Source organism: Lolium rigidum, chromosome 3 (assembly GCF_022539505.1).
Source record: "Lolium rigidum isolate FL_2022 chromosome 3, APGP_CSIRO_Lrig_0.1, whole genome shotgun sequence".
NCBI lineage: Eukaryota > Viridiplantae > Streptophyta > Magnoliopsida > Poales > Poaceae > Lolium > Lolium rigidum.
The window spans coordinates 140,592,197-140,617,566 of NC_061510.1; the positions used below are offsets into that span (position 1 = coordinate 140,592,197).

Here is a 25,370-nt window from a genome sequence, read left to right on the forward strand (position 1 = left end):
GACGATGTAAAGTCTTATAATGCTTGCAATATGTTCATATGTAAGCTTTGCTGCACCGTTTTATACTTGAGTTTGCTTCAAACAACCTTGCTAGCCTAGCCTTGTATTGAGAGGAATTCTTCTCGTGCATCCAAATCCTTGAGCCAAAAACTATGCCATTTGTGTCCACCATACCTACCTACTACATGGTATTTCTCTGCCATTGCAAAGTAAATTACTTGAGTGCTACCTTTAAAATTCTATGTCTTTGCAATATATAGCTCATGGGAAAATAGCCTTAAAAACTATTGTGGTGAAGAATATGTACTTATGTATCTTATTTCTTAATAAGTTGCTTGTTGAGCGGTAACCATGTTTCATGGGACGCCATCAACTATTACCTTTGTTGAATATCATGTGAGTTGCTATGCATGTTCGTCTTGTCTGAAGTAAGGGCAATTTTCATGATCAAATGGTTTGAGTATGCATATTGTTAGAGAAGAACATTGGGCCGCTAACTAAAGCCATGATCCATGGTGGAAGTTTCAGTTTGGACAATTAATCCTCAAACTCTTATGAGAATATTATTTGTTGTTGAATGCTTATGCATTAAAGAGGAGTCCATTATCTGTTGTCTATGTTGTCCCGGTATGGATGTCTAAGTTGAGAATATGTTGACGTCAGAAACCCCCTGGCGGGCAGAGACGGGCAACACCGTAGAGCCGGGAACAACTAGGGCTGCGGCTGGCCCCAGTCCCTCAGAGCGACGGCCCGCAAAGCCTCCTGGTCGCACGCGCCGATGTTTATCACAAGGGCGTGCCACCTGACCTATACCTGGTCGAGGAAGGTGTGGATGATGCCTCGCTTAGTTTCCTGCAGGGCACACACGTAAACATTAAATACGAGCCTCGATCGGCTCTCAGGTTATCCTGTGAATCGGCTCAAAGAGCCGATCCACCCATGATTCGGACGAGGTGTCCGAATATATGGTGGTCCTGCTTGATCAAGGTAAAGCTAATGAGATCTACGACGATTTAGGGTATTCACCGCATAATCGGATCATCCTACTCAGGATTGGGCCTCGCGCTCGCGCACGGTGACCGTAAGCCGATCCTAGACAGGGCCTAAAAACCAACACGAGGTTGATCCCCGGAACATCCGTTCTAGGACTAGCAAACGCCACCCTACACGCCGCTGGATCCTCCGACCCCTTGTAAGGCCTAACTATTGCGGATGTTAAACTAATCCTTGATGAACAAGGAGCAACCGTAACGGATCAGATCTACTAAACTATGATCAAGCGGGGTGCCGCCCCTACACCTAAGATAGGTGTAAGGGCGGCTAGACATGCAAGGGTTGCACTACGAAAGCATGTAATATGAAGAACAATGCTAACCCTAACATGTCTAAGATAACTACGTTGCTCGCCATCAAAAAGGCTTCAGTACGAGCAACGCATGAACAACGTGGGCAGGCTTGTGCTTCCTAGATCGCAAGATGCGATCTAGGCAGCATGATGCTTACCGGTAGAAACCCTCGAGACGAAGGAGTTGGCGATGCGCCGAGATTTGTTTGTGGTTGAACGTTGGTTGTTGTTTATTCCATAAACCCTAGATACATATTTATAGTCCAGCGGACTTTCTAATGTGGGCGTGCACCAAACCGTGCACGAGTAAGATTCTAACTTCTAAACTAAGATGCGATCTAATATGTTACAGATACACGGACAATTAAGCCCAACTTGGTAAAAGGCCGATTCACGTATTTCTTCTATATATATATATTCTTCACGTCCATCTTGATCGCGGCCCACCTCTGACTCGGTCAAATTCTGGTGATAACACATGCCCCCTGGTTTTGGAAATGACATTTCCAAAATCATTATGCCTTTCTTTCATCGGGTCATGTCGTGGCAGAACCGTCGCAGTATCCGTCATCATGATGCCTTGCCTTCTCAACTTCTCCGCGTGACTTGGCAGTCTTTTCTCTTTCTTTCAAGCACCACTTCCTCGGAAACTGCTGTGGCATTGAATTCCCACTATATCCCCTTTTATTTAACCGTTCGGCACAGTTCAATCCTGCATCTCCTTCGCATTGGCATTCCAAAAGCCGTCCTCCGCCACCATGTCTTCTTCCTCCTCTGCTTCATCGGATCTTTCCACCCAGTCCTCCTCGTCTCGCGCGCCGACGCCGGAGCCGAACCCGGCGGAGATCCATGCGGCCAACATCCGCCGCGCCATCGAGGCCGGGGAGGAGTCTAGCCATGACTTCTCCCTCGCGGTCGGAGGACGACAAATCCTCGACAGGACGGGGAGAGTGACCTCCGCTTCCTCGCCGACGGGGAATCGGAGGAGGAGAGCGATGACGATCGCTTTCTGGGACGACTTCACCACTCTGAGGAGGTGAAGGAGGAGGAAGAGGAGGGCGACGACGACGACAGCTTCCCCGACGAACCGCCGGCCAAGCGCCATTGCCCCTGGCCGGGGAATCTGAGTGACTTCGACAGCGACGACGACGACGACGAGGAAGATGAGGACAATGAAGGTCCTGCCGGCGGCCGTTGGAGCAGCGACGACGAGCCGGCTGGGAGCAGCGCCGACACCGGCGATGACGGCGATGATGAGGGCAGCGACGGCCCGTAGATAGGACATCTAGCATAGGACCAGTAGCAGTAGATGGGGCCATGTATCCCCTAGTACTTCCTTTTGAGGGCCATCAGCTCCTTATGTAAGAAATCTATCAATGAAGAACTTTTCCCAATCTGATTTTGCCGATTCCTTTAGCTTATCTTAGCCGATTTCTTCTTATACTGATCTTGCCGATTCGTCCCCTTTGCCAATGCGTAACGAGCCGATAGCAACGCATCGGTCCTTCGACATTTACCCTTCCATTCTTCAACTGATGATTCTCTTCCCGGTAGATACTGTGGGATTTCCAAGAGAGCCCTTTAAATTCCTCCCACCGGTTTCAGCGATCCTTTCTAGCGAGCGCTCATTATTTTGTGAAGAAGGTTGCAACGAAGATCAGCCGACGGTACCCCAACCGGTTCCTCAATAGAGCATCTACCAGGCCTCGTTGCCCCCGAGTCTCAACCAAGGCAAAACGAGAGACGAGGATACGCCAATTAGCTGTATGGACCCGGGCTTGATTATGCACTGAGGGAGCCTTTTATGCAGAACCAACCGATTTGAGCCTAAATCGGCTTCCCGAGCAGAGAGCCTTCAAGGGAGCTGCCCCCGAGCTTCTTCAGTTCTTCCTGCACCTTGCCGGCTAGATCGGCTCCTTTCTTTTGGTGGATCTCATGCAATCCATCCTTGACCTGATCCGCACGTCCAGGCTGCTCCTGGCATTGTTCTTGAAGAGAGGATCTGAGCCCTTAGACTACTCCATTGAGGAGTTCTTCCATTAGTGCTCCATTGACCCTCTGATCGTAACAGTTACTCCTCTTGAGTCGATGGCCATGCATCGGCTGTGCTCGAAAATTTTCGAATGTTCAGAATTTTTTTTTTTTACGGCCGACTGGTGCATCGGCCCCGACACTCCAATACCCATCACCACAGGATGAGACGCTTCCATTGCATATCCCCGTGTTTTATCCACCTGGGTGCCCCCCCCCCGAGCCGATTCTGTCAAGAGAATTGATGGTATCGGCTCTGTTGGATAATATGTCGAACCCAGACAAAATGGATGGTGAGGATAATTTTGGCCGATTGCTGGAATCGGCCTCCATGTTGCTTGTTCGATGAAGGTTTGTAATGTCCCTTCATAATTTTTTTTTTGGGGCCGATCACAAGGATCAGCCTCGCCATGTTTGCTCCTTGACGTGCTCTTGCTACTCGTTCAGGCCGGTAGACAGAACCAGCCCAATCTCTGACTTTATCATGTTGGCGCGCTTGCTGTCGTCCACCTTGGATGTATCGTGTAACCGTGGAGCACTGAGCTTCGTCGGAAGAACGAGCACCATGTTTGTGCCAGCCGATGTTTCATCATCGGCTTTCCTTTGCTTGGGGCGCCACTCCATTTTCCGTGGACGACCCTCTTCATCCAGGGTTCGCTGAACCTTTGCAGCCAGATCAGGCCTTGCCTTCCTCAATGTATGCAAGTATAACCTCTCGGCTTCTTCCAGGCCGCGTAATCGTTGAACCCTGCGTTTCTGGGAACGGCTGAGTCCATCAGGGTACCACCTTGGCCGGTGATACCTGTCTTCTTCTTCCTCCCCCTCGTCTTCTGAATCTTCGAGATCTTTCAACCTAGGGGACTCAGCTCGTTTGCTCTGTGGCGGGAGAGGTCCTAAGCGCTCGAACACGGACACGTTGGCTGCCTCCTTCTTCTTCCGGTTGCATTCTGGGCAATTGCCGATTGTTGGCAATCGGCTCATTCCTGAATCCCAGCGAGTGCTCGAAGAAGGGACAATCCCGGTGCTCGTCCTCGTCGTCTTGCTCCCTTGCCTTTTCCTTGGCACAACGCTCGTGCTCCCCCTCATCGAGATTATGCCGACGATGTCTTCTGGCTTCTCTAGCCAGCCGATTTCTTTCATTATCATTGCTGGACCGTCGGCGTTGGTCGTACTGACTCACATATTTGTTGAGGAGGTGATCAGAGAGAGGTCGCTGATATCTTATGTTCTTCACTTCTCCCTACGTGACGTAGCGCTTGCCGTCTTGGCGGAGCCGATCGCGTGGAGCGGCTTCCTCTCGTATCTTTGCTATGAGAGCAGCTGCCCTCATCTCCATCCTTGCCGGCGTGGTGTCCAAGATCTACCATGTTGATATTGCACGGGAAACCCGGCTGGCACCCTCCATGGCAAGCATACTCCACCATGTTTACGGGGGGAAGGGGTGTGTGTCGACCTTCATGGCGTATTGGTTGAAAATCAACCGTCCGTTTTCTATCGCCATTTGGATCTGCTGCCGCCACACCCTGCAGTCGTTGGTGGTGTGGGAGAACGTGTTATGCCATTTGCAGTACGGCCTTCCGTTCAGCTCTTGCACCGTGGGGAACTTGTGGCCTTCGGGCACCTTTATATGCTTCTCCGTGAGTAAGAGATCAAAAATCTGCTCGCGTTTTGGTCACGTCGAAGTCGAACCCTTTGGAGGGCCTTGTGGCTTCACCCATTTGCAGGTCACGGGGCCCGTCGCTCGAGTCCATTCAGCCACTTGCTACCTCCCGATCTCCCATGGCACCTTCATCTTCGTCTGCCTCAACCACGGTCACCACCCGCTTGAATTTGTCCTGGTAAACATGCGGGTCGCGGCTGTTCATATGCTTGACAGCTCTACGCACCATGTGCGCTAACGAAGGGTAGTACTGCTTGGGAGGCCACGTCCTTGATTGATGATGAGAGACCCACCACCGCCAACTCGATCGCTTCTTTTTCACTTATACGAGCCGAAAAGCATCGGTTCCTAATGGTCTCGAAGCGGCTGGACGTATTCTGCCACTGTCTCCCCGCGCTTCTGTCGTACTTGCGTTAGATCGGCAAAACCAACATCGGAAGCCTCTGAGTGATACTGCTCATGGAACTGCTCTTCCAAGCTGCTTCCAAGTTTGGATGGAGTTCGGTGGTAGCGATGTGTACCACCCGAAAGCCGATCCTGTGAGGGACTGTGAGAAGAACCTCACGCGCAACTCATCTGACGCTGAGATCGTGCCCAGCTGTGCCAAATATCGGCTCACATGCTCGATGGAGCTGGACCCATCTGATCCACTAAACTTTGTGAAGTCCGGGAGCCGATATTTGGGTGGCAGCGGGATCGGTTCGTAGCTGTTGGGGTACGGCTTGGTGTAGCCGAACGCCTTCCTTTTCGGAATCATGCCGAACCGATCTTTCGGAATTGCACAAATCTGATCCGTTGTGATGGCTGAAGGTGTCGAACCCCGAAGATTCGCCGGGGTGGCATACTTAACCAGCCATGCTTGCTTTTCCGGTTCTAAGCCAAGCTGCAGGAGCTGGGCTTTGGAGGTTTGTCGGGGTGGCGTACTTAGCCAGCCACGATTGCTTCTCGGGATCGGCTCCGACGTTCCTCCTGCCGTTCCAGAGGCCCCGATGTTGCAGCTTGGTTCGAGAGTGCCCAGGCGTTGCAGTCCGGTACGTATGCGCACGAGTATCCGGGCGGGATCTCCTTGGGTGCCTCAGGTAGGAATTGGTAGTCACTAGGATCACCTCCAATCTTGTAGACGACTTATGCCGATGAGTTCGGCAGTTCCGGTGCTGCCCATGCGAACGGCTGGGGCTGGAGCGGCATCTCTCCTTTGAAAGTCCCCAGAGCCGGTCCCGACGGGGAGTACCGGTGACTCATGATTTCCAAGGTGTTCACCAGGCTCTCAGAGTGGCGGTGCAGCGAATGAGCCACCATGTAGTTGATCTCCTGCCGCAGCGACCTGGTGCGTTCTTCTGACGGGGCGGACAGGTCCACTCCATCGAGCGCGCCTTCGGGTGTGAAACCCTTCCACCGACGCCATGGGAGCGGGTTCGGTGGAAGGAGCCGATGAGTTCGGCTTCGAGGGTTGCCTTGATCTCGTCATGTTTCTTCTTGAGCTCATCAGGCAGATCCTCGTACGTGACCGGAGTGTCTTCCGCCATCTCGGATGTAGATGGCGATGTTGTGGATGTCGACGGCTATCCCACCGGGCGTGCCAGAATGTGTTGACGTCAGAAACCCCCTGGCGGGCAGAGACGGGCAACACCGTAGAGCCGGGAACAACTAGGGCTGCGGCTGGCCCCAGTCCCTCAGAGCGACGGCCCGCAAAGCCTCACTGTCGCACGCGCCGATGTTTATCACAAGGGCGTGCCACCTGACCTATACCTGGTCGGGAAGGTGTGGATGATGCCTCGCTTAGTTTCCTGCGGGGCACACACGTAAACATTAAATACGAGCCTCGATCGGCTCTCGGGTTATCTCGTGAATCGGCTCAAAGAGCCGATCCACCCATGATTCGGACGAGGTGTCCGAATATATGGTGGTCCTGCTTGATCAAGGTAAAGCTAATGAGATCTACGACGATTTAGGGTATTCACCGCATAATCGGATCATCCTACTCGGGATTGGGCCTCGCGCTCGCGCACGGTGACCGTAAGCCGATCCTAGACAGGGCCTAAAAACCAACACGAGGTTGATCCCCGGAACATCCGTTCTAGGACTAGCAAACGCCACCCTACACGCCGCTGGATCCTCCGACCTCTTGTAAGGCCTAACTATTGTGGATGTTAAACTAATCCTTGATGAACAAGGAGCAACCGTAACGGATCAGATCTACTAAACTATGATCAAGCGGGGTGCCGCCCCTACACCTAAGATAGGTGTAAGGGCGGCTAGACATGCAAGGGTTGCACTACGAAAGCATGTAATATGAAGAACAATGCTAACCCTAACATGTCTAAGATAACTACGTTGCTCGCCATCAAAAAGGCTTCGGTACGAGCAACGCATGAACAACGTGGGCAGGCTTGTGCTGCCTAGATCGCAAGATGCGATCTAGGCAGCATGATGCTTACCGGTAGAAACCCTCGAGACGAAGGAGTTGGCGATGCGCCGAGATTTGTTTGTGGTTGAACGTTGGTTGTTGTTTATTCCATAAACTCTAGATACATATTTATAGTCCAGCGGACTTTCTAATGTGGGCGTGCACCAAACCGTGCACGAGTAAGATTCTAACTTCTAAACTAAGATGCGATCTAATATGTTACAGATACACGGACAATTAAGCCCAACTTGGTAAAAGGCCGATTCACGTATTTCTTATATATATATATATATTCTTCACGTCCATCTTGATCGCGGCCCACCTCTGACTCGGTCAAATTCTGGTGATAACAGAATAATCAAAAGCGAGAAATCCAATGCGAGCTTTCTCCTTAGACCTTTGTACAGGCGGCATAGAGGTACCCCTTTGTGACACTTGGTTGAAACATATGTTATGCAATGATAATCCATGTTAATCCAAGCTAATTAGGACAAGGTGCGGGCACTATTGGTAAAATATGCATGAGGCTTGCAACTTATAGGATATCTTATACATAAAACATATGATTTATTACTACCGTTGACAAAATTGTTTGTATGTTTTCAAAATGAAAAGCTCTAGCACAAAAATACTAATCCATGCTTCCCTCTGCGAAGGGCCATTCTTCTACTTTATTGTTGAGTCAGTTTACCTACTTCTTTCTATCTTAGAAGCAAACACTTGTATCAACTGTGTGCATTGATTCTTACATGTTTACCTATTACACTTGTTATATTACTTTGTGTTGACAATTATCCATGAGATATACATGTTGAAGTTGAAAGCAACCGCTGAAACTTATATCTTCCTTTGTGTTGCTTCAAAGCTTTCTACTAAGAATCTATTGCTTTATGAGTTAACTCTTATGCAAGTCTTATTGATGCTTGTTTTGAAAGTACTATTCATGCAAAGTCTTTGCTATATGATTCTTTTGTTTACTCATTGTCTTCACCATTGCCTCGAATCGCTGCATTCATCTCATATGCTTTACAATAGTATTGATCAAGATTATGATAGCATGTCACTTCAGAAATTATCCTTGTTATCGTTTACCTACTCGAGGGCGAGTAGGAACTACGTATCTATAATTTCGTATGTTCCATGCTACTTTTATGATGATACTCACATGTTTTATACACACTTTATGTCATTATTATGCATTTTCCGGCACTAACCTATTGACGAGATGCCGAAGAGCCAGTTGCTGTTTTCTGCCTTGGTTTTAGAAATCGTACAAAGGAAATATTCTCGGAATTGGACGAAATCAACGCCCAGGGTCTTATTTTTCCACGAAGCTTCCAGAAGACCGAAAGGGTTACGAAGTGGGGCGACGAGGCGCCCAGACCACAGGGCCGCGCGGCCAAGGGTGGGGCCGCGCCGCCCTATGGTGTGGGGCCCTCGTGCCTCCACCGACCCTGCCCTTCCGCCTACTTAAAGCCTTCGTCGCAAAAACCCCAGTACCGAGAACCACGATACAGAAAACCTTCCAGAGCCGCCGCCGCCGCCAATCCCATCTCGGGGGATTCAGGAGATCGCCTCCGGCACCCTGCCGGAGAGGGGAATCATCTCCCGGAGGTCTCTTCATCGCCATGATCGCCTGCGGATCGATCTGTGAGTAGTTCACCCCTGGACTATGGGTCCATAGCAGTAGCTAGATGGTTGTCTTCTCCTCATTGTGCTATCATGTTAGATCTTGTGAGCTGCCTATCATGAACAAGATCATCTATTTGTAATGCTACATGTTGTGATTGTTGGGATCCGATGAATATGGAATACTATGTCAAGTTGATTATCAATCTATCATATATGTTGTTTATGTTCTTGCATGCTCTCCGTTGCTAGTAGAGGCTCTGGCCAAGTTGATACTTGTGACTCCAAGAGGGAGTATTTATGCTCGATAGTGGGTTCATGCCTCCATTGAATGCTGGGACAGTGATGAGAAAGTTCTAAGGTTGTGGATGTGCTGTTGCCACTAGGGATAAAACATCGATGCTTTGTCTAAGGATATTTGTGTTGATTACATTACGCACCATACTTAATGCAATTGTCTGTTGTTTGCAACTTAATACTGGAAAGGGTTCGGATGATAACCTGAAGGTGGACTTTTTAGGCATAGATGCATGCTGGATAGCGGTCTATGTACTTTGTCGTAATGTCCTGATTAAATCTCATAGTACTCATCGTGATATATGTCTATGCATTGTTATGCCTTCTTTATTTGTCAATTGTCCAACTGTAATTTGTTCACCCAACATGCTATTTCTTATCGGAGTGACACCACTAGTGAACTGTGGACCCCGGTCCATTCTTTACATCTGAAATACAATCTACCGCAATACTTGTTCTTTGCTGTTCTTCGCAAACAAACATCATCTTCCACACTATACATCTAATCCTTTGTTTACAGCTGCTAAGCTTCATGCACTAGCCACTTGAACCAAAAGTCCGAATTGATGGAAAGGGCTAGGCAATCTACTTGTACACGTCACAACACCCCAACTCGCGTGTGACGGGAGAAGAGAAAGTCAACACGTGAAAGAAGAAGAGCACACCGAAACAGAGCATCAGCGGTGGCTAAAGAGGGGGACAACAGCAATTTTTAGGCTTAATTGCGAAAACCATGTGAAAGCCAGGATTTGAACTCAAGATCTGGGGCTCTGATACCATGTTAAGCTTCATGCACTAGCCACTTGAACCAAAAGTCCGAACTGATGGAAAGGGCTAGGCAATCTACTTGTACACGTCACAACAACAGCAAGCCGGTGAGATTGACAACCTCACTGTTACGTTGGGGCAAAGTACTTTGATTGTGTTGTGCAGGTTCCACGTTGGCGCCGGAATCCCTGGTGTTGCGCCGCACTACACTCCGCCACCAACAACCTTCACGTGTTCCTTGACTCCTACTGGTTCGATAACCTTGGTTTCTTACTGAGGGAAAACTTGTCGCTGTACACATCACACCTTCCTCTTGGGGTTCCCAACGGACGTGTGTCTTACACGCCATCACCTATATACCTCTTGTAAGCCATCGGCTAGGACTTATCAGATTATAAGATAATCACCGGCGTTTTTAAACACCTCCCGATATAGTGAAGTATTTGCTGGTTGACGTCGCGGTTTTTCCCCTTTTGTGTTGGAAGTGGTTTTCCACGTTAAATCTTGTGTCTTCGATGCGTTTTCCTTTATCGTTCTTCGTTATTTGGTTGTCGCATTTATAACACTCGACACCCTTACCCGCCTCCATCACTGTACATAGGAATACACATTCTATGGTAACTAAAGTCGGCTCAGCTCAGCGCTCTTAATGGTCACTGGCGAGGGGTATAGCACTGTATTTTGTATTTTGCTGATGTGGCCTAAATTTAACCCCATATGTCGGTCAATGTTCCAGAGAATTTCTCGAAAAAAATGACTATCCAGAGAGACTATTTGTTAGTAATAATAAACTACAAGGACTAAATTGAAAAAATGATAGAGATTGGGATCCTCCTCCCACTGCCGCCAGTGAGATTCCCATTCGCTCGTGCTCCACATCCGTGGCAAGACCGGCGCCTCCTTCCTAGAGCTCAGGCACCGCCCTGGCCTCCATCACCGGCCTATGGTGCCGCCCTCCAGGAGCCTTAGACAAATCCGGCTGCCGCTGCTCCGGTCGTCGACGGGCGAGCTCGATCTTCTGCGCCGGGCAACCCTGTGTACCGGCCGCGGCGAGAGGCGAGGACGGAGGTGTGGAGCAAGGGGAAGGTAGTCCCGGCCGCGCAGGCTTGGTCTCCCGACGCGCCCTGGTCATGCATAGTTTAGAAATGGGAATCCGCCGCGAATCCAGTCGGGGGCACAGCCGGTGGCGCGTCTCCGGCGACGTGGAGGATGAACTCCGTGGCCGGAGAGGCTCGCCAGGCGCACACACCTGCGGGCACGAACTACGCGGGCGCTACGAGTGCCTCAGCTCCAGGGTGCGATGGCCAAGGTCCAGCTCCGGCGGGTCGACGATGACCACAGACATGACGAACGACCACGCGTCCAGGTGCCATCCGAGGGAAACACTGCATGTCAGCAATGGAGGAGATGACAGCGACGGAGAAGGCGCAATGGACCATGTGTGGCCGGCGGCGGTGGAGCTCGGTAGCAGGCAGAGGCGCGGCCGGAGGCAGTGAAGCTCAGGAGACTAATTCCAATTTTGTTTTGGTGATGGGGAATTGAGGAAGGACCTGTAGTGAGAAAGACTAGTTGGTTTGGGGGACTTTTTACAAATATTGCGTGGTTGAATCCATTTGGGACCTGACATTTGGGGGCCACAACTTGCAACGTCAGTGAATACGATGCTCTATGCAGAACCAGTGACCGTAGATGGGCCTTGTAATCATCTTTAGAATGCGTATTCCTAAGTACAGTGATGGAGACGGAGACGGGCAAGGCTGCCGAGTTTGGATAGCGTCGTGTATTTTACTCATTTATAAACATTGTAGAGAGCTAAGAGGTACAACACAGGGTATCAAGTGCTAATATAAGTGAGATTTGACTTCTCAAACTAAATTCAGTGAAATACCAAAGCAGAAAATCATATCTAGATCGATAACAAACCTAGGCTAGTCTATTTGCCAACATATGAATAGCAGATTGCCATACAACTAGGTCATATGAAGCAACTGAGTGAGTTGCATTCTTCACATTGGTAGGCTATTACCTTGCAGAACAGCGCAAAAATCAATTTCTGCTAATGTACAATGAGTATGATCTGCAGGTAGCAGGCCCTAAATCATTTTCCAAAACTTGTCGCAGATCTCAACTGGTGACATTGTCTTCTCAAATTCGAACTTCTCCAGCTTCTTCATGTTCTTGTCAACAGTATCTGACAAAGGCTAAGGATTCGATACAAGTTTTTGTTTGCTGCAACATAAAAGAAATTGTGAAGTCCGAAGAGAAAAGGCAGAATTGTAGTTTATCTGTTGTGCATAGGTAGAAACTGATGTCCTTGACTAGATAAAAGAGGGTAAAACACTAACATATTGAAAGGATACATCCAGAAATCTTATCTTGATCTTCAAAATTTGGCATAATAGTTGTAACCGAAACACACATAGAAAGCATACTTCTGCACAAAAATGTGGCGTCAATTTAACAGAGAATCAGGACAACCAGTACAAGCAACAGTGCCAAATCTAATAGTATCATAATGAATTAGGAGGCACCATTCATCTAAATTTCACATGGTGTTTAAAACATCACCAAACTTTGCTCAAGAAAGATAAGGCACCAGTAGCAGTATAATGTCAAAATACATCAGAGGAATGATACGGCAGCGATAGCATTATCCAAATTCGAAATTTACTCACAAACTACAGAAACCGATTTAACATGACGAACATCAACCCCACTGCTACACCAAACTTGCTATTGCAATGGACTATGTAATGGTGCTGCTAGTTATACAATACAACCAGTTTGCCCAGATGAGATTTTCAAATCAGTTTCATCATCAAAAAAGTGTTCTTGCTGATAGTATGTGTGCAGTTACGAAAGGAAAATGTACTGGCATCTAATCAGTCACAGATATAGCAAATCTCGACTTACTGCGCCTTTAGCATGTCTTTCTCCATCTTCTTGACATCATTCTTCCTTTCTTCTATTGAAGCCCTTTGAAGGTCTAGGTTATCAAGCTCATCGCTTACCTCCGTGCTGACAACATAAACTGTATTAATTAGCAATCCAACTAATGCCACAACTTCATACGACAGGGAGTTACGGACGCTGAAGTAAGAACTTATCTTAAGTCTTGGCGAAGCTGTTGCTCGCTCTGGAGTTTCCCTTTCATCTCATTTCGCAGTGCGCTCAGTTCTTCATCCGTAACTGTTCCAGATTTTGCTTTGTCTAACTTTTCCTTACATGAGTTGATTTTATCCTGATGCTCTGTTGTCCAAAAGCAGCATGCATGTCATTTATATTGTTCAACATCCAAACAGTCAATCATTAAGTTTGTTGCAACACAACTTATGTAATTTTTTCAGAAATAACTCCTTCGGTATGCTGGTGTTGGAATGCACTAGAAGACTTACTAACTCTGGTCATAAATTGTGACATGCTGTTTTTTTTTGTTCTAGAATTAACCCTTTTATGCAAGATTTTGAACCACACAAACTCGAATTACTAGTGGGATTGAATACATTACTCTAAATTTTCCGTACTGAACTTGAGTAATCCCTTCCACCACACGAGGGGTTCCGAAAACGACGTGAAACCAAATCTGGACGAGGACGGAGAGAACTGAACGGACCTTTCACTTGGAGCTTGAGGTCCCCAGACTCGGAGTGGCAGGCGGAGCGCAGCATCCGCGCCCCGTCGTAGGCCTGCGCGAGGGATTCACCATCCTTACTATCGAGGAGCACCCCGACGACGTCGTCGCCGAAGGAAAGGAGGTTGGCCACGTCCAGCCGCCTGCCGGCGTCTGCTGCCATCAGGGAGGCGCCGGCAAACCCCTAACCTCTTTCCGCTATCCACAGTCCGCGAACTGGTCGCCGGCGTTTACGCGCCGACGCGGCTTCGGGTAGGGCGCCGGCAGCAGTTTTTTTTTTTTTTTTTGAGAATTCGGTGGCAGGGGTTGTATAAACCAAGCCTGACGTCCAGAACTACTCACTACTGCACTACGAGCCATCAAATATGCTTCAGAGTTTGAAAGGCGATTCTCGTACTTAAAGGCAGCATGAGCAAAGCTTCTCGCCGTTATTTTTATTTCTTCCATGATTATACTGAAGGGCTGCTCCATACTATTAATCACACTGAGACAGTCGGTTGCCACAACAAACTTTTGGAGATTTAGGTCCGCTGCTAGGGCCAGCGCCTCCCGGCACGCGAGCGCCTCCATGATTGTTGGGTCAGAGATTCCGTTAACAGTCAATGTCGTCGCTCTAAGAAAGAGACCCTTTGCTGAACGACACACTGCATCTACGGCACCGCCAGAACCTGTTCTGGAGATTGCGGCATCAACGTTGATCTTACCACATCCCGGTGGCAGGGGAATCCACTTCGGGTGGCTAACAGTTGCACCCTTCTCCTTCGTCCGCAGTTCCGCACAGCTCCACAGATCGACAGATCCCTTAGATAGCTTTCAACAAAAGCAAAGGTAGAGAGCGGACTCTGAAATTCATCATCAAAAATCACCTTCCTTCTTGCATGCCAAATAGCCCAGAGGGTAACCGAGATCCTCGCAAATTCTTCCTTCGATAGGGACTCCATCATCAGGAATAACCATTGCTTTGCGGAGGGTGCGTGTGTTGAACTTATTTTGTTGTTGAATAAAGTTGTTGTAGCACTAATCAGTTAGATCAGTTAATTATGTTCTGACTTGTTGTCTTGTTCGACCAAGTTGTGAGACTAGATGTCAGTTATTTATCTTCTGCTTAACAAAAATTGGTGTGTTAATATTCTTTGTTGTGCAGTGTTAACTGAAATTCTTGTCAGTTCAGTGTTTCTGTATTTATCTTCTGCTTCTGCATCTCGGAACTGATAGTGCACATGGTTGTGTATATTGTGAATTTCCAGGGCATTGCAAGGTTACAAATGTGTGTACCGTTCAGAACTATCTTCTAGAATTTCGACAAAAAACACCACATTTTTTGTATTTGTTGGCAGAAAAGAACATGTTCATAGGAAAATACCGGAAAACGGAATAAGATATACCAACTCATGTAATTGCACACAAGATGTATCAGGACCATTACATGCCAAGGTTCACGGTAGTACTACGTACCAAGTGAAGTGGCTGTTGAATATATTAGCAATTTTCCCCATGATTTAATCAAATAAAACAGTAGATAAAAAATGACTAAAAAGTTTGAGATTAAACTAGTCATGCAAATCACCATAGAGTAAAGGAGAAACATGTCTAAACTGATTGAGAAGAGCAATATGTTTGCTGACAATGAGCCTGAACTTGTTGCTAGAAGAAGAAAGAGGATAATGATCTCATAAATGGAAGGCAAGAACACATACGGTCTAGAAGAGGAACCAGCGTTGACGTTGTCGCTGTTGAGAGCCATGTCACTGAAGAGGTTGCTGATGTCGGGGAAGAAGTCGTCGTTGGGGAAGTAGTCGTCGGCCTCCGTGTCGATGTTGAAGCCAGCAGTCGCGGTAGAACGCTCCCCAAAAACCTTATCGCCTCTCTCCCGTACAGGATCACAAGAGACGGGGTTCCGGAGGCCTGCTGTCCCGTCCAGCGGTGCACGCTGATAGATGGGATGGAGAAGTCTTGAGCGGCGGCGCAAAGCTCTGGAACCAAGTGGTAGGCGCATATGGTGTTGTGTCTCGTCGTGTGTCTCTGGAGAGGAGTGACCTCTTTTATAGACACAAAGAGAGTTAACCGAACATGCAGCAGTCGAAGCTGAACAACCTACGTATTCAAAACCCACTGAAAAACGTTTCAGTTTCTAGCGTCTGTTCATATACCCGTTCATGAGTGGCAAAAAGAAAGAGAGAGAGGCTCTCTGCTCGAGGCATTCCCGCAAATCGCGGCGTGACATCTCGTGACGAGGCGAGCGAGCGGCGGCGTCATCGGAGGAGGAGCGCGCGTGTGGTCAGCTCCTATTTCCTCCTATTATTTCTCTCTTACAAAAGGTATGAAGAGCTCCCCTTATAAGCTGCTCCAACTCTTCTTCAACTAGCAATGTTGGACTAAACTTTTGTCCCACCCCTGCCATGCATGAATGGGCCACGTGGGCCTCAAGGATTTATTAGGAATTTCTGGAATATTTATTGTGTTGGTTCAATATGGGCCAAAATTCCAACAGTGGCACACACATAAGTTCATCACAAAATAGTTCTTGCAGACACACATAAGTTCTTCCATACACATGCATTATGGCCTCCATCACCATTCTCATTATTTGGCACATTTTGGAAGGAACGAAGTGCGAGAGTTTTCGACGAAAAATCTGGTCCGTCGCCAATTCTACTTGCATCTATTAAAACGAATCTTAGGCTTTGGGTTGCCGCGGGGCAAATTATTTGGGTCATGTAATTTTGGAAGAGTAATCCCTTTTGTTGTTCTTGAACTTTGTGACTTGTCATGTCATGACATTCCTTATTTAACTAATGGAGGCACATCTTTGCCTCCATGTTTCAAAAACTAACAACACACAATTCATCAGAAATTAACTGTGACACACATAAGGGCAACATGTAGTTGTTCAACATAGATCGGGGCAACACCCTGCTGGTGGTCGCGGACCAGTTCGGGTTGTGCGAATCGACCCTATCCACCGCTCCCGGATCTCGATCCGCCGCCGCACCAGCCACCACCAAGGAGCTCGCGGTCAACGAAGCCCTGCAAGCTGCCCTCCTCGGCAAGCGCAAGCGGCAAGTCTGCTTTGTTACTCCCTCCTGCAACATATTTCGGGTAGGAGGAAGTAATTGAGATTTGTACATGAATATTATCAGTATTATATTCTTTGTTCCAAAATAAGTGACTCAATTTTGCATGGATATGTATATGTTAGTGTAAACCTTGGAAAGACGTAGAGGAATGAAGAGTTGCAAGTGTGAATGCAACTGTTGTTAATCTATCTTGTCAAGCCTAATGGATTTATTTACTACATGTTTTGCAATGCAGATTAGGAAAGTATTGCATCTTTTACGGAGTGGTATCATACAAGGAGTAAGGATACTTTCCTCTCAGTTGACATACAGCTTGTCTCCCAGTTCTAATTCAGGGGATCTGCGATCACATAGAATGGGTTACACTGTGGACAACTTAAACGGTGAGTCTCATACCCATCTCCTTTGATGCATTATCTACCACGTTACGTGATAGACCCTTTGTGAAGGGGTCTGCCAGATTTCTAGACGTATGCATATAATTCAATGCAATAACTCCGGAGTTTCTCATTTTTCTGACAGATTTTAATCTCCTCTTCATATGCCTTGATGACTTCATATTATCCTTAGAACTGGTAACCTTGATGATCACAGTTCATTGAGATAGTGGGTATTGGTTTCTCAACCACGGGTAAGTTCATCAAGAGTTCACGGAGCCACTCTGCTTCAACAGTGGCTGTGTCTAATGCTGTGAGTTCTTCCATTGTTGACCTCGTTAAGATGGTCTGCTTGCAAGACTTCCAAGAAATAGCACCACCACCAAGTGTAAATACATATCCACTAGTGGCCTTAATCTCATCAGCATCAGAAATCCAGTTTGAGTCACTATAGCCCTCTAGTACCCTCGGATACCCATTATAGTGAATGCCATAACTCGCAGTGCCTTTTAGATAGTGCATCACTCTTTCAAGAGCATGCTGATACGTTTCCGACGTATCGATAATTTCTTATGTTCCATGCCACATTATTGATGATATCTACATGTTTTATACATACTTTATGTCATATTTATGCGTTTTCCGGAACTAACCTATTGACGAGATGCCGAAGGGCCAGTTCCTGTTTTCTGTTGTTTTTGGTTTCAGAAATCCTAGTAAGGAAATATTCTCGGAATTGGACGAAATCAACGCCCAGCATCTTAGAATCCCCGGAAGCATCCAGAACACCCGAGAGCCGCCAGAGAGGGGACACAGGCCCCCAGATGATAGGCCGGCGCGGCCCAGGGGTGGCCCGCGCCCCCCTGTGGTGTCGTCGCCCCGTTGACCTTCTGACGCCGCCTCTTCGCCTATAAGAAGCCCCTCGACCTAAAACTTCGATACGAAAAAGCCACGGTACGAGAAACCTTCCAGAGCCGCCGCCATCGCGAAGCCAAGATCTGGGGGACAGGAGTCTCTGTTCCGGCACGCCGCCGGGACGGGGAAGTGCCCCCGGAAGGATCCTCCATCGACACCACCGCCATCTTCATCAACGCTGCTGTCTCCCATGAGGAGGGAGTAGTTCTCCATCGAGGCTCGAGGCTGTACCGGTAGCTATGTGGTTCATCTCTCTCCTATGTACTTTAATACAATAATCTCATGAGCTGCCTTACATGATTGAGATTCATATGATGATGCTTGTAATCTAGATGTCATTATGCTAGTCAAGTGGGTTTTACTTATGTGATCTCCGGAGACTCCTTGTCCCACGTGTGTAAAGGTGACAGTGTGTGCACCGTGTGGGTCTCTTAGGCTATATTTCACAGAATACTTATTCACTGTTATGAATGGCATAGTGAAGTGCTTATTTATGTCTCTTTATGATTGCAATGTGTTTTGTATCACAATTTATCCATGTGCTACTCTAGTGATGTTATTAAAGTAGTTTATTCCTCCTGCACGGTGTAATGGTGACAAGTGTGTGCATCCGTGTTAGTACTTGGCGTAGGCTATGATTATGATCTCTTGTAGATTATGAAGTTAACTATTGTTATGATGGTATTGATGTGATCTATTCCTCCTACATAGTGTGAAGGTGACAAGTGTGCATGCTATGTTAGTACTTGGTTTAGTTGTGTTGATCTGTCATGCACTCTAAGGTTATTTAAATATGAACATTGAATATTGTGGAGCTTGTTAACTCCGGCATTGAGGGTTCGTGTAATCCTACGCAATTAGTGGTGTTCATCATCCAATAAGAGAGTGTAGAGTATGCATTTATCTATTCTGTTATGTGATCAAAGTTGAGAGTGTCCACTAGTGAAAGTCTAATCCCTAGGCCTTGTTCCTAAATACTGCTATCGCTGCTTGTTTACTGTTTTACTGCGTTACTACTGCTGCGTTACTACTGCTTGTTTACTGTCCTGGGCAAAGCACTTTTCTCGTGCCGTTGCCACTGCTCATACTTATTTATACCACCTGTATTTCACTATCTCTTCGCCGAACTAGTGCACCTATTAGGTGTGTTGGGGACACAAGAGACTTCTTGCTTTGTGGTTGCAGGGTTGCATGAGAGGGATATCTTTGACCTCTTCCTCCCTGAGTTCGATAAACCTTGGGTGATCCACTTAAGGGAAACTTGCTGCTGTTCTACAAACCTCTGCTCTTGGAGGCCCAACACTGTCTACAAGAATAGAAGCTCCCGTAGACATCAAGCTGTTTTCTGGCGCCGTTGCCGGGGAGGAAAGGTAAAAGGTACTCACACTCCGGATCTTGGCTACTAAGCTATTTTCGCCGTTGTAAGTACTCGAAGCTATTTCCTTTAGATCCTGCAATTGCATCTTTTTGTTTCTTGTTTACACTAGTTTGGCATAATGGACAACAGTGAGCTTCTTATTCTATTTCCTGATTTAAGACATGGATGGTTTGATGCGAAAATTAAAAAAACCTATGGAACATATTAGTATGAACGCTTTGAACACCATTGTTGCTAATGATATGGAAAATTCTAAGCTTGGGGAAGCTGGCTTTGATGAGCATGATATTTTTAGTCCCCCAAGCATTGAGAAGAAAATTTACTTTGATGATACTTTGCCTCCTATTTATGATGATTATAATGATATTGGTCTTTTAGTACCACTTGTTATGGAGGATAAATTTGATTATGATTACAATATGCCTCCTATATTTGATGATGAGAATAATAATGATAGCTACTTTGTTGAATTTGCTCCCACTACAACTAATAAAATTGATTATGCCTATGTGGAGAGTAATAATTTTATGCATGAGACTCATGATAAGAATGCTTTATGTGATAGTTATATTGTTGAGTTTGCTCATGTTGCTACTGAAATTTATTATGAGAGAGGAAAATATGGTTGTAGAAATTTTCATGTTACTAAAATGCCTCTAAATGTGCTGAAATTTTTGAAGCTACACTTGTTCTATCCTCCTATGCTTGTTACTTTGCTCTTCATGAACTTGTTTATTTAAAAGATTCCTATGCATACGAAGCATGTTAGACTTAAATGTGTTTTGAATTTGCCTCCTGATGCTCTCTTTTGCTTCAACTACTATTTCTTGCAAGTGCATCATTAAAACTGCTGAGCCCATCTTAATGGCTACAAAGAAATAACTTCTTGGGAGATAACCCATGTGTTTATTTCGCTACAGTACTTTTATTTTGTATTTTAGTCTTGGAAGTTGTTACTACTGTACAACCTCTCCTTATCTTAGTTTTGTTGCATTGTTGTGCCAAGTAAAGTCTTTGATAGTAAGGTTCATACTAGATTTGGATTACTGCGCAGAAACAGATTTCTTGCTGTCACGAATCTGGGCCTAATTCTCTGAAGGTAACTCATAAAATTATGCCAATTTACGTGAGTGATCCTCAGATATGTACGCAACTTTCATTCAATTTGAGCATTTTCATCTGAGCAAGTCTGGTGCCATTTTAAAATTCGTCTTTACGGACTGTTCTGTTCTGACAGATTCTGCCTTTTATTTCGCATTGCTTCTTTCGCTGTGTTGGTTGGATTTCTTTGTTCCATTACCTTCCAGTAGCTTTGGGCAATGTCCAAAAGTGTTAAGAATGATTGTGTCACCTCTGAACATGTGAATTTTTGATTATGCACTAACCCTCTAATGAGTTTGTTTCGAGTTTGGTGTGGAGGAAGTTTTCAAGGGTCAAGAGAGGAGGATGATATAGTATGATCAAGAAGAGTGAAGAGTCTAAGCTTGGGGATGCCCCTGTGGTTCATCCCTGCATATTTCAAGAAGACTCAAGCATCTAAGCTTGGGGATGCCCAAGGCATCCCCTTCTTCATCGACAAATTATCAGGTTCCTTCTCTTGAAACTATATTTTTATTCGGTCACATCTTATGTACTTTACTTGGAGCGTCCTGTTTGTTTTTGTTTTTTGTTTTTGTTTGAATAAATGCTTGTGTGGGAGAGAGACACGCTCCGCTGGTTCATATGAACACATGTGTTCTTAGCTTTTAATGTTCATGGCGAAGGTTGAATCTTCTTCGTTAAATTGTTATATGGTTGGAATTGGGAAATGCTACATGTAGTAATTCTAAAATTTCTTGAATAATTTGATACTTGGCAATTGTTGTGCTCATGTTTAAGCTCTTGCATCATATACTTTGCACCTATTAATGAAGAAATACATAGAGCTTTCTAAAATTTGGTTTGCATAATTGGTCTCTCTAAGGTCTAGATAATTTCTAGTAAAGAGTTTGAACAACAAGGAAGACGGTGTAGATTCTTATAATGTTTACAATATGTCTTTTATGTGAGTTTTGCTGCACCGGTTCATCCTTGTGTTTGTTTCAAATAACTTTGCTAGCCTAAACCTTGTATCGAGAGGGAATACTTCTCATGCATCCAAAATCCTTGAGCCAACCACTATGCCATTTGTGTCCACCATACCTACCTACTACATGGTATTTCTCCGCCATTCCAAAGTAAATTGCTTGAGTGCTACCTTTAAACAATTCAAAAGTTATTATCTCTTATTTGTGTCAATGTTTTATAGCTCATGAGGAAGTATGTGGTGTTTATCTTTCGATCTTGTCATTTACTTCGGACAGACTTTCACCAATGGACTAGTGGCTCATCCGCTTATCCAATAATTTTGCAAAAGAGCTGGCAATGGGGTGCCCAGCCCCAATTAATTAACTTGCATTAATAATTCTCTTCACATGTTTTGCTCTGATCTATCAGTAAGCAACTTAATTTTTCAAATAGACACTCCTTCATGGTATGTGAATGTTGGAAGGCACCCAAGGATTCGGTTAGCCATGGCTTGTGTAAGCAAAAGGTTGGGAGGAGTGTCATCCATAAATAAAACTAAAATACATGTGTAAACAAAAGAGAAGAGGGATGATCTACCTTGCCTGGTAGAGATAACGTCCTTCATGGGAGCCGCTCTTGAAAGTCTGGTTGATGAGGTGGTTAGAGTGCCCACTACCATTCGTTGACAACAACAAACACCTCTCAAAATTTTACTTTTATGCTCTCTATATGTTTTCAAAACCAAAGCTCTAGCACAAATATAGCAATCAATGCTTCCCTCTGCGAAGGGCCTTTCTTTTACTTTTATGTTGAGTCAGTTCACCTATTTCTCTCCACCCCAAGAAGCAAACACTTGTGTGAACTGTGCATTGATTCCTACATATTTGCATATTGCACTTGTTATATTACTTTACATTGACACTATCCATGAGATATACATGTTATAAGTCGAAAGCAACCGCTGAAACTTAATCTTCCTTTGTGTTGCTTCAATACCTTTACTTTGATTTATTGCTTTATGAGTTAACTCTTATGCAAGACTTATTGATGCTTGTCTTGAAGTACTATTCATGAAAAGTCTTTGCTTTATGATTCATTTGTTTACTCATGTCATTACCATTGTTTTGATCGCTGCATTCATTACATGTGTTTACAATAGTATGATCAAGGTTATGATGGCATGTCACTCCGTAAATTATCTTTGTTATCGTTTACTCGCTCGGGACGAACAGGAACTAAGCTTGGGGATGCCGATACGTCTCCGACGTATCGATAATTTCTTATGTTCCATGCCACATTATTGATGATATCTACATGTTTTATACATACTTTATGTCATATTTATGCGTTTTCCGGAACTAACCTATTGACGAGATGCCGAAGGGCCGGCTCTGTTTTCTGCTGTTTTTGGTTTCGTAAATCCTAGTAAGGAAATATTCTCGGAATTGGACGAAATCAACGCCCAGCATCTTAGAATCCCCGGAAGCATCCAGAACACCCGAGAGCCGCCAGAGAGGGGACACAGGCCCCCCAGATGATAGGTCGGCGCGGCCCAGGGGTGGCCCGCGCCCCCCTGTGGTGTCGTCACCCCGTTGACCTTCTGACGCCGCCTCTTCGCCTATAAGAAGCCCCTCGACCTAAAACTTCGATACGAAAAAGCCACGGTACGAAAAACCTTCCAGAGCCGCCGCCATCGCGAAGCCAAGATCTGGGGGACAGGAGTCTCTGTTCCGGCACGCCGCCGGGACGGGGAAGTGCCCCCGGAAGGCTCCTCCATCGACACCACCGCCATCTTCATCAACGCTGCTGTCTCCCATGAGGAGGGAGTATTTCTCCATCGAGGCTCGGGGCTGTACCGGTAGCTATGTGGTTCATCTCTCTCCTATGTACTTCAATACAATAATCTCATGAGCTGCCTTACATGATTGAGATTCATATGATGATGCTTGTAATCTAGATGTCATTATGCTAGTCAAGTGGGTTTTACTTATGTGATCTCCGGAGACTCCTTGTCCCACGTGTGTAAAGGTGACAGTGTGTGCACCGTGTGGGTCTCTTAGGCTATATTTCACAGAATACTTATTCACTGTTATGAATGGCACAGTGAAGTGCTTATTTATATCTCTTTATGATTGCAATGTGTTTTGTATCACAATTTATCCATGTGCTACTCTAGTGATGTTATTAAAGTAGTTTATTCCTCCTGCACGGTGTAATGGTGACAGTGTGTGCATCTCGTGTTAGTACTTGGCGTAGGCTATGATTATGATCTCTTGTAGATTATGAAGTTAACTATTGCTATGATGGTATTGATGTGATCTATTCCTCCTACATAGTGTGAAGGTGACAGAGGTGCATGCTATGTTAGTACTTGGTTTAGTTGTGTTGATCTCGTCATGCACTCTAAGGTTATTTAAATATGAACATTGAATATTGTGGAGCTTGTTAACTCCGGCATTGAGGGTTCGTGTAATCCTACGCAATTAGTGGTGTTCATCATCCAACAAGAGAGTGTAGAGTATGCATTTATCTATTCTCGTTATGTGATCAAAGTTGAGAGTGTCCACTAGTGAAAGTCTAATCCCTAGGCCTTGTTCCTAAATATCGCTATCGCTGCTTGTTTCTTGTTTTACTCGCGTTACTACCGCTGCGTTACTACTGCTTGTTTACCGTCCTGGGCAAAGCACTTTTCTGGTGCCGTTGCCACTGCTCATACTTATTTATACCACCTGTATTTCACTATCTCTTCGCCGAACTAGTGCACCTATTAGGTGTGTTGGGGACACAAGAGACTTCTTGCTTTGTGGTTGCAGGGCTGCATGAGAGGGATATCTTTGACCTCTTCCTCCCTGAGTTCGATAAACCTTGGGTGATCCATTTAAGGGAAACTTACTGCTGTTCTACAAACCTCTGCTCTTGGAGGCCCAACACTGTCTACAAGAATAGAAGCTCCCGTAGACATCACATGCCAATGATGATCGCCAAGATTTGATAAAAATCGACTAAGTTTGCTCACAAAGAAAGGCGATATCAGGCCTCGTAGCGCTAGCCAAATACATAAGTGAGCCAATAATCTTAGAATATCTCAGTTGATCTCTAGCAGTCGCTTTATTCTTTCTAAGCAACACACTAGGATCATAAGGCGTTGGACAAGACTTGCAATCGCTATACCCAAAATGACTCAAGGTCTTTTCCACATAGTGAGATTGAAGCAGTGTAATCCCACCATTTTCATCCTTCAACAGCTTGATGTTTAAGATTACATCAGCTACCCCAAGATCCTTCATCTCAAAGCAGCGAGATAAGAAATCCTTGGTCTTCTTGATGATATTCAGGTTGGTTCCGAAAATCAGTATATCATCGACGTACAAGCAAAGAATGACTCCTTCGCTCCCACCATGGCGATAGTACACACATTTATCAGCTTCATTTACAACAAAGCCTTCAGCAGTTAAAGTTCTTTCGAACTTCTCATGCCACTGCTTAGGTGCTTGCTTGAGACCATATAGAGACTTCAACAATTTGCACACCTTTCCTTCTTGACCATTTACTACAAATCCATCTGGCTGGTCCATGTAAATTTCCTCATCCAACTCTCCATTTAGGAAAGCTGTCTTAACATCCATTTGATGAATGAGAAGACCGTATGAGGGAGCCGATGATAGTAGTACTCTAATGGTAGTCAATCTAGCTACGGGTGAGTAAGTATCAAAGAAGACTTCACCTTCCTTTTGTGTATAACCCTTGGCCACAAGCCGTGCCTTGTACTTTTCAATTGTACCATCGGGCCTAAGCTTCTTCTTAAACAC

At 45.8% G+C, this 25,370-nt stretch overlaps 1 protein-coding gene across 2 annotated transcripts; it reads right to left on the minus strand.

Moving 5' to 3' along the window:
- Positions 1-11,916: 11,916 nt before the first annotated feature.
- LOC124698301 (kinetochore protein SPC24 homolog) lies at positions 11,917-13,945 on the minus strand. 2 transcript variants are annotated; one of them, XM_047230793.1, is made up of 5 exons: positions 13,751-13,945; positions 13,245-13,386; positions 13,051-13,152; positions 12,498-12,571; positions 11,917-12,328 (listed from the first exon to the last, which is right to left on the minus strand). In XM_047230793.1, the coding sequence occupies exons 1-5, from the start codon at positions 13,929-13,931 to the stop codon at positions 12,231-12,233; spliced, it is 597 nt and encodes a 198-aa protein (XP_047086749.1). In that variant the 5' UTR covers positions 13,932-13,945; the 3' UTR covers positions 11,917-12,230. The 2 variants fall into 2 exon arrangements, with proteins under 2 accessions (XP_047086749.1, XP_047086751.1); XM_047230795.1 differs by having other exon boundaries at positions 12,211-12,366; positions 12,483-12,571.
- Between the last annotated feature and the right edge of the window lie 11,425 nt (positions 13,946-25,370).